General features: G+C 45.8%; 1 protein-coding gene across 1 annotated transcript; it reads right to left on the bottom strand.

Annotated features, from left to right (window-relative positions):
* Positions 1-2440: 2440 nt before the first annotated feature.
* LOC121833859 lies at positions 2441-8423 on the bottom strand. Its single transcript, XM_042287572.1, has 2 exons — positions 7188-8423; positions 2441-2611 (listed from the first exon to the last, which is right to left on the bottom strand). The coding sequence occupies exons 1-2, from the start codon at positions 8421-8423 to the stop codon at positions 2441-2443; spliced, it is 1407 nt and encodes a 468-aa protein (XP_042143506.1).
* Between the last annotated feature and the right edge of the window lie 1183 nt (positions 8424-9606).

Genomic DNA, 9606 nt, shown 5'->3' with positions numbered 1-9606 from the left:
TAGCGAAAAACCCTATAATAACTCAGCTACAACATAAAGTGGTTGCTGCGGCTAGGGACAACAAATTGCAGATAGTCTTTTGCTGGGTGCCTAGTCACGCGGGTATTCCCGGCAATGAAGCTGCTGATCGTGCCGCTTCCACATGTGCTAAAAGGAAGGTTGATCTTCACGACATACCCTACCAAGACTACAAAGCGACTGTAAAGAAAAGTATCAAGTGTAAATGGCAAGAGGAATGGTCCCTCGAAACCAACAACAAACTTCATGTTGTGAAGCCGATGCTACAGGAGTGGGCGAGTGCCCGTCGTAGGGACCGTTTTTTCGAGGTAATCCTTTGTCGGCTAAGAATTGGCCACACACATATAACACATGGGTATCTGCTTCGTCGAGAGGATCCACCTGCATGCGAACACTGCTCAAAACCATTAACAGTAGTTCATATCCTTCTTGAGTGCCCCGCATATCACAGATACCGCCAATTCTACTTTGCCCAGTTTTATTCAGCACAGATGCCTTTACACCTTGCTCTTTTGCTTGGAGATGAACCTTTTATAACTCATACAAATGTTTTTAAATTCCTAGAAAGCACTGGACTTTTACATCGATTTTAAACTTGCTTTGCAATTTTAAATTTTTCATCCACATTATTTATATACAGATTCATGCACATCCTTTTATTCTATCACTGGCCACTAGAGCCCTCTTTCCTCTCTAGAAACCATTTATGAAATAGTCACGGACTTTGGCGCTCTATAGCCTTAGATGCTTTTGCGCCAATAAAACTCAATCAATCAATCAATCAACCCCGATGACAATTTAGGCCTAGCGACGAGTACGGAAGACCGCACACACGGCGACAGCCGGCGAGTACGGCACCGAACGAGTTCACTCGTTTTCCAGTCGATAGCCTTTGGGTGTACGCACTAACTCTTGCTACATATGCTGGATAACTACACTATACAGGATTAAAACAAAATCAGCTTACCTCCTATCTTTAGACGGCTAGCGCAACAGGGGTAGGTGCCGCTCGGCCTGCGTACTCGTTGAACGAGAACGATCCTGACGTCACATTCACATAGTGGCTGACTTCCAGTGTTGCCGGAGCCTCGAGCGGCTAGTTTCGGTTTTGTTGGCCTCGCCTCAAACAAAACTTTGAGGTTTTAATATCTTTAAAACTACCCACAGTAACATGAAAAAAATTACACCTTGTAATTAAGGGACGCTGACTGGACTAAAAACAGTCATAATCCCAAAATGGAAAGTATGGACCGGAGTTACCCTTTAAACAAGTCAATTATTAAGTTATGGCAGCTGGATTGGGACACACAGATCGATAACTAACTCCACATTATTAAGCCCCACTTAGAAGTAAGGGAGAGTTCCTCCCATAAGGACCGCCGTTCGGAAGTCATTTTGTGCCGCTTGAGAATTGGTCATTCTCGATTGACACACCTGCACTTGCTCTACGGTGAAGATGTCAAGCTCTGTGAAAAGTGTGAGAAAGTGTTAACTGCCCTTCACATCCTTTGGAATTGTAGATTTCTTGATCATCAACGCCGAAGATAGTTTCCTTAACTTTTCAGAAACCACCTTCCATTTCATCCTTATTTTTTGCTTGGTGATAGACCTTTGGTACCATTTGCTCGCGTTTTAAGTTTCCTACATGCAATTTGCTTTTTGCACCTGATATAGGTAGACAAGTAAGTTTAGATGTAACTGCATGCTAGGCTTTTTAAGTTAACTTTCTTGGCGCATTATGGCCACAGTCGCTCTTGCGCCATTGAACCCCAATCATCATCACGCGGTTGGTACATACTTGGATAAAAACAACTTGAGGAAGAAGTTTTCACTAGAGCTCGTTGATAGTCAGCCGTCTCATCTCATCTCCTGTTTTCTTTCTATGTTTTTTCTTAAGTTCAGGCTGTTTTAGTCCATGCTTTCATTTTTCTATTTTTGGTTGAGAGGCAAGGTGTCTCCGGCGCTGTGTTTTTTCTTTTTCACAACGACCAACTAGCTCAGTTCTCGACTCGCTGTAAGCACCTCTCGCCGTAAGCAGAACCGCAGAGTGCCACAGGAAACTAAGCGTCTGCGGCGTTCGTACGAGAGCGTAGGACGAAACCTACATCATTGCCCTGCGATGCTTCACTAGCTGACCTGCTGCCAGCGTTGCTCACCCGCTGTCGGGCTGCTAACTCGGCTGGTACAACATTTTTAATATTGGTTTTAATCGGGAATGCGACGTTGGTTCCACGTGATATTTTGGGTATGACCTTATTTTGATCTCCTAAAGCGATATCGGCCCCTTTTATAGAATCTATGTTTTGGGGGAGTTGCCCTTTTAAAGTAGTTGGTCAGGGACTGGAGCAAAGCCTATTTTTCGGGCAAGAAAACGGCGTGCCTGAGCACTGCTACCAGGACTGGTACTGACGCTCTGAATATCTTAAAAGCTGTCATCCTGGACACCAGACAGTACACCAAAAAGGGAAAATTTCAGATTGTGATAGAGCTTCATTATCGTTAGCAATACTGCGTCCGCGTTACTGATGCTGAAGTCCTTCCTCTTGTTCGACATGCGAGACTCCACATACAGGTCGCAATTGTTGTAGAATAACTTAAAATGGCACACAGGTTAGTGATACAAGGGCCGGTTTGTTTTTAACCCGTACAATCCCGAGCACTTGTTCTTTCTCAAGCTGTAGGGTATCAGCTTGGCTTCCAATGTCTTTCTTCGAGCTGTGAAGTTCAGCCTTGAAGAGCTGAAACACTAAAAACAACTCTGGTGTCAACAAGAATTATGTTGACGTGACTCTCATACTGGGCACGCAATGTTTACTCTCTCCCCTTTACAAAAATTGTTATACCTTTCTATAGAAAAGTTTCCGAAAAAGTCAATAGAGGATATAGAATGTCAACAGCTTGTCTCTTGCTATTAAATGTCAACAGCTTCTCTACAGAAAAGCATCAGAGAAAGTCTGTTGACATCCTATTGAAAATTGACCCACTTTTTTATTGAAAGTCAGCAGACTTTCTGTGATGCTTTTCTATTGAAAATCTCTTGAAAAGTCACGGTTGAATATTAAATGTCAACAGCTTTTCAAAAGAAAAGCGTAAAAAGTCGGTTGGCTTTTTATTGAATATTGGCCCACTTATTAATTGAAACTCAACAGACATTCTGTGATGCTTTTTGTTGAAAAGCTGTTGACATTCAATATTCCCTGTTGACTTTTTTTACAGCATTTCAAAAGAAAAGTACAGTGCTCAACGAAACGAAATGGGCCAGCGGAACGCGTGGCCTCCAGAACTTGCTGCGCCATCTACCGATAAAAGACGGGCTGCCTGGTGACGCGAGTCGCGCATGCGCAAAACTGATACGAGCGCTCAGCGGCTGTTCGCACACAGGCGCGCAACCCCCGATAATCTGCGCAGGCCATGATTTTGCGGAGTGACCACGTTTATTTTTCCTCAGGGACACTGTCGTGATGATGTGCATGAGTTTATCTTGCTTCAAATATATAAAAAAGAAAAGATAAAGCTTCATTTTTTATTCCATAAAAGATTGATGAGCCAGCGCGTCCGGCCTTTTGCAGCTATAGTATATTAATGCAGAGTTTTATTTTTTCGTGGTTTTATTCAATTTTAGCGAGCGTCTGACAGTCATTAAAAAGCGTGTGCTGTGTCAACATAGTTTATTTGACATGTTACACAATGCTGCGCCTACCAGAAAAAAAATAATATAAGTAACGTGCTTGTTTTATTATCAGCACCTTACTCTAATATTTGCAGAACTCTCCATTGGCTTCACAAATAGCATTCATGCGACGCGGAAGGGATTCATAAAGATTCACCACCAACTCTGGACATTGCCGCAGCCTGTCCCATTCTTCCTTCACAGCATCCCATAGCTGGTCAGTCGTGACGGAGTGAAGTCCTCGCCGCGATAGCTGGATCTTCATGTTTCCCCAGATGTTCTCGATGGGGTTCATGTCAGCCCCTTTTGGGGGCCATGGCATAACCGCCACTCCGCGTTCCTCTAGAAGGTCACGCACACGATTTGACTGATGAACAGGACAAAGGTCATGTTGAAAAAAAAAGCATCCGTCAGGGAAAGGTCCCTCAAGAACGTAAGGAATGAGCTCGTGCTCAATGACGTCGCAATACGTTTCGGAGTTAAGCCTCTGGATTCTTACAAGTGGACCAAGTCCTTCCGCTGACAATGCCCCCCAGACGTTAACGGTTTGTCGCCCACTCCTGCCCACACGCTGCAAGTAAGGGGCATCATACCTGAAACATCAAAATCACAAATTATAAGATCCGGCTTGTTAAAAATTGTCGTGTTGCTCAAAAGTAACATACCGTGCACCTCGCGGTCTCCAAACTTGTTTTCCTTGGTGCCAGTCAGTTGAGAAAGAGGACTCGTCGCTGAAAACAACGGTTTTCCAGTCTTGAATCGTCCATGATGTCTTTTCCATGGCAAACCGCAGGCGGATATCTTTTTGTCGAGGAGTTAAAATTGGCTTCTTGCACGCAGCATAGCTCCTAATACCCGCTTCTGCAAGACGGCGTCGCACAAGTTGGTCACTGACATTCAGACCAAGTTCGCCTCGAGTGTCACGGGCCGTAATAAAAGGCTGGTCGACTGCAGCCGCGACGATCCATCGATCTTCCTCATCGGTAGTGGACCTTGGGCGGACGTCGTGAGGAGCGTCATGGATGCGGCCGTTGTCGTCTCGAAACGCCGTGAAAATTCGGGCCACTGCGGTTCGGGTCCTTCCTGTCATCCGGGCGACTTCTCGTTGGGGCATTCCCGCGCGGCATAGGGCCACAATTCGCCAGCGTTCGTGAATTGGCACTCGCGACGGCATCTTCACGAATGGATACTGATGGCAGTGAACCGACAATTTATAGAAAAATAAATGTGAAGTGAAATGGCACTGTGCTTTTTATTAAAAGAAAAAAATATTGCCCTTTTGTTCCTTTTCTTTCATATTTGAGACAAGATAAAAGTATGCACAGGGCGTCAAACAGATCGCGATAAAACCACGCGGCGATTAAATAATAAAAAAAGGCTATCACTCTGCAGAGATTACCCATCGGGAGTTGTGCACAGCGTGGGAACAGCCGATGAGCGCTCGTATCAGCTTTGCACACCTCCGACTCGCGTCACCAGGCAGCCCGTCTTTTATCGGTAGATGGCGCAGCAAGTTCTGGAGGCCACGCGTTCCGCTGGCCCATTTCGTTTCGTTGAGCACTGTACCATCAGATGTTTTCTTGGCTCAATGGAAAAGTGACACGGAAGATATGAGATGGCAACTATTTTTCATTAGCTTTTCAATTTACTTTAGTGAATATTGTACCACGTTTCTTGGTTACTCGAGGCTATTCATATTGCACGTTTGCCTTTGACATTATGCCATTCATTAACCCTCTTCTGCTGCCTTTCCATTGCATTTGTAGTCCCTACAAAAAACTGACTACCAGGCACTTTTGATCACATTGTATAATTAAAAAAAAATTTGAGATGGTTGTGATACGTCATTTGTGTACTTATAACTATTCCTGATGATTGAAATCGTGCCATTGGATTTCACTCAAGTTTATTAGTTCCAATACTACAAGTCTATTTTTTCGAGTCCTCTGACAGCATGTTGTTGTTTTTTTTTTTACTTCGCGTCATCCACCTTGCAATGGCTGCAGACGTAGGCTGGGGAAGGAAAACGTTTTTGCTACAATCAGCCAGAATCAATACTTTTGTTGAGGAACCAAGGAATACGAAGGCAATTACGCTAGACAAATCGGTCGGTGCGACCTTTTCCTTTACTGTTCGTTTTTCAGACTGATAAAAATTACAAAATGCATGAGCTCCCGCCGCTTCTCTTCTTCCTCATCGCCCGGTTGCAACATCCTCCCCGAGCCTGAAGTTGACTTGGACGAATTTCCAGCAAATAAAGTTTCTGCGCGGGTCTTTTTATGAGCGTACCGTTTTGCTGTTTCACGAGACAGGCACGAACAATTCCGTCAGTTCCGGGGTACGTCTCTACGATTCTCCCCAGTTCCCAGAACAGCTTGGATGCTCGGTTATTTTCCACTATGACTACGTCGTCCACTTTCAGGGAGCAAGTATTGGTGACGAGATATTGATGAGCTGACCGCAACTCCAACAGGTACTCAGACCGCCAGCGTTTCCAAAAATGTTCCATGATTATTTTTCGATACTGGAACTGGCGAGCTGTTTCCTTCTGTGTCACGCATCCTGGGCGGTCGTTAGACAAGCTTGTTTCTGGTAGAACTGTCAAACTTTGCCCTATTAAGAAATGTGCTGGCGTGATGACTGAGGGGTCTCCTACTCCCGAGTAGAGATATGTCAGTGGTCTTAAGTTTACCATTGCTTCCACCTCAGCAAGGACAGTCGTCAGTGCTTCGAAGCATAGGCTGCTTCTGCCCAACACTTTCTTAAGTGCTGCCTTGACAGATCGAACGAGCCTCTCCCACCACCCGCCCCACCATGGAGCGGCCTCCACAATGAACTTCCAGTTGATTCTGTGTTCTGCAATGTATGATTTGAAAACTTCTTGCTCCAGTGCACCCAATGCCTTCTGGATGTCTTTTGATGCTTTCTTGAAGGCTAGTGCATTATCAGAATATATGTCCAGTGGTATGCCTCTTCTTGCTATAAAACGCCGGAATGCAAGCAAGAAAGCTTCAGCAGTGAGGCCCGTTGAGAGCTCGAGGTGAACTGCTCGCGTGGAGGCGCATGTGAAAAGTACGATGTACGCTTTGCTGCCGCTACCGTCGTTTCTTTTTGCGTACAGCGGCCCTGCGAAGTCGACTCCGGTTACCTCGAACGGCTTTGCCTTCTTGATTCGATCTGTCGGTAGCGGAGCTTGCTCAACAGCAGTTGGCCTCGCATTCAACCGTGAACATACGAGGCAACTTTTTATTACCTTCTTGGTCAGCTGCCTAGCACGTATTATCCAGTACCTCTCTCGTAGGTAACACATTGTGCATGTTACTTCCCCGTGCATAACCTTACAATGAGCGTGCATCACAATTAGCTTGACAAAGTCATGGTCGTTCGGTAACAGGACTGGATGTTTCACATCGAGACTTTCCGTCAACCTCTGCAGTCGTCCTCCGACCCGCAGGATTTTGTTTTCGCCAAAGAGAGGATGATACTCTGCGAGTCTTACATTAACCTCTGTCGTATTTTTCTCGCGGAGCATAATATCCGTCTGAAACCTTTCGTTTTGTATCTGCCTGATCCAATACTGCTCTGCTTTGTCCAACTCTGCCGCAATTAATCCACCTCGTATTTTGTCATTTCTCTTCTGTGCGTTGTTAGCGAACCTGATGACCCAGGCAGTGATCCTCAGAACCTTCTGGTAATTCTCGTAACTTCCGGTGTCGAACAATGATGGAACTTCTTGGCCTTTCTCCAACAGCACATGTGTCTCTTCTTTTACTTCGAGTTGAGGCGTGTCTTCCAAGAACACTGAAGATTCAGGACATTCTGAAGGTTCTTGACTCAGCCAACTCGGCCCTTTCCACCAAAGAGAGTTAGCACGAAGCTCCTGAACGCCTAGTCCTCTGGTCAAGAGATCCGCCGGATTCTCTTGACCGGGGCAGTGCCTCCAGTGGTCCGGGGATGTCATGACGCGTATCTCTGCCACCCTGTTTTTTACAAATGGCTTCCATTTTTCAGGGACTCCTCTCACCCAACTGAGGGCAACCGTTGAGTCAGTCCACATAATGTAATCAAGTTCCACGTCATAATATGACTGTTTTATGTATCGTAGGAGTCTGGCTCCAATATTCGGCCCCATCAGCTTCAACCTAGGCAGTGATAAAGGTTTTATCGGTGCCACTCTTGTCTTCGCAACAACTAACATGGTAGCTGTTTCTCCTTGGTCATCGGCTGTTCTAAAGTACGCACAAGATCCGTAGGCTTTCGTGCTTGCATCTACGAAGACGTGTAGCTGTACTTTGTTGGCTCCTGCCTGGATGCCTCGCTTGACATGTCTTGGTATACTTAACGAGTGCAGTTGAACAAGGTCCGCCGTCCGAGCGTGCCATTCAGTGATCAAATCAGCGGGGAGTTCTTCATCCCAGCTGATTCCCAATGTCCACAGCTTCTGAAATAGCAGCTTAGCTGTTAGGACGAAGGCCGCGATCAATCCAAGAGGATCGAATACTCTTGAGGCTGCCTTGAGGATGAACCGTTTAGTGTCCACATTTGCTGAGAGGAATTCAAGCAAAGCTTCAACTTTGTAAATAAAGCAGTCCCCTTCGTGATCCCACATCATTCCAAGTACCTTGGAGGTTGGTGAAGGTGAGAGGCTTTTTTCTTCGGTCATAAATGTTGGCTCCTCCTTGTTGAACTGCTCCTGCAGTTGCTCATTGTTCGCAGTCCATTTCCGGAGTGTCATTCCTGCCTGTCTCATGACGTTCCTGGAAGTGTGGTAGAGCCTCACGGCATCCTCAATATCGTCGGCTCCGAGCAGTAGATCATCAACGTAGAAAGATGTCCTGAGTTTCTCTGCTAATTGTGGGTCTTCGCAGACCAACTTCAAGTGATGTTGTATTGTAGCTGTGAGCATGAATGGACTAGACGTGGATCCGAAAGGAACCCGAGTCATCCTCCACTCTTGAATTTCTTCCTTGTTGAAAGGGAAACTTGGCTCCTCAGCAAACCAAAGAAATCTACAAGCATCACGATCATCTTCACGGATGGCAATTTGTAAAAACGCTTTCTTAATGTCGGTGGTCATTGCAACTGAGTACCATCTAAACCGAAGCAGGACCTGCAGAAGCTCGGGGTTCAAGTTGGGTCCTGTTACTAGGCACTCATTCAACGACCTGCACCCTTTAGCATGAGAAGATGCGTCGAAGACGATCCTTAACTTTGTTGTTGTTGCATCTTCACGTATTACTTCTTTATGCGGCATGTAATACATGACCTGCGCGCTGTCGCTTTCCTTTCTGCTCTTTATCACTTCTGCATGCCCATCACGCAAATACTGTCTCATTGCATGATCATACCGCTTGAGTAATCCCTTCTTTCGTGAGATTCTTCTCAACAAGCTCCCTAGACGTAAAATGGCAACTTCCCAGTTGCTTGCCAGCATATCAAAAGTGTCTTCTTTCCACGGCAGAGCCACTTCGTATAGTCCGTTTTTCTTAATGATGTTTTGCTCAAAGTGTGTAATGGTGTCTGCATCAGTGTCTCCGAGCTCACTGTCGGCAACTCCCATTCTGTCTAACTCCCAGAAGGCTGTAGCGCCTCTTCCACTTGGGTTTCCTTTGTCTTCGCTTGTAGGACACATATCATCAGACTTGAATCCCATTGGAGCCTTCCCACCTGTCTTGAAGGACCTTGCAGCGTCCAGCCCATCTTTGTGTTGATCGCTGCCAATCCGTCCACATCTGCGCTCCTGATCACGTCTCCTGTGCAGAACTTCCACAACTGGTCGGATCCAATCAACAGACTTTTTTCAGGAACTGTTTTTACACCTGGGAAAATCACGTCGTCTGCCAAATTCTTACTGCTTTCTCGCAGAAATCGCACAAACGGGATGTCCGTTGTTGGCGTAGATACGTCCTGGCAAATGA

Source organism: Ixodes scapularis, unplaced genomic scaffold (genome assembly GCF_016920785.2).
Source record: "Ixodes scapularis isolate PalLabHiFi unplaced genomic scaffold, ASM1692078v2 ptg000005l_1___fragment_1__unscaffolded, whole genome shotgun sequence".
Classification (NCBI taxonomy): domain Eukaryota; kingdom Metazoa; phylum Arthropoda; class Arachnida; order Ixodida; family Ixodidae; genus Ixodes; species Ixodes scapularis.
The sequence above is the reverse complement of the archived record's forward strand: the minus strand, read 5'-3'. Positions and strand labels throughout refer to the sequence as shown.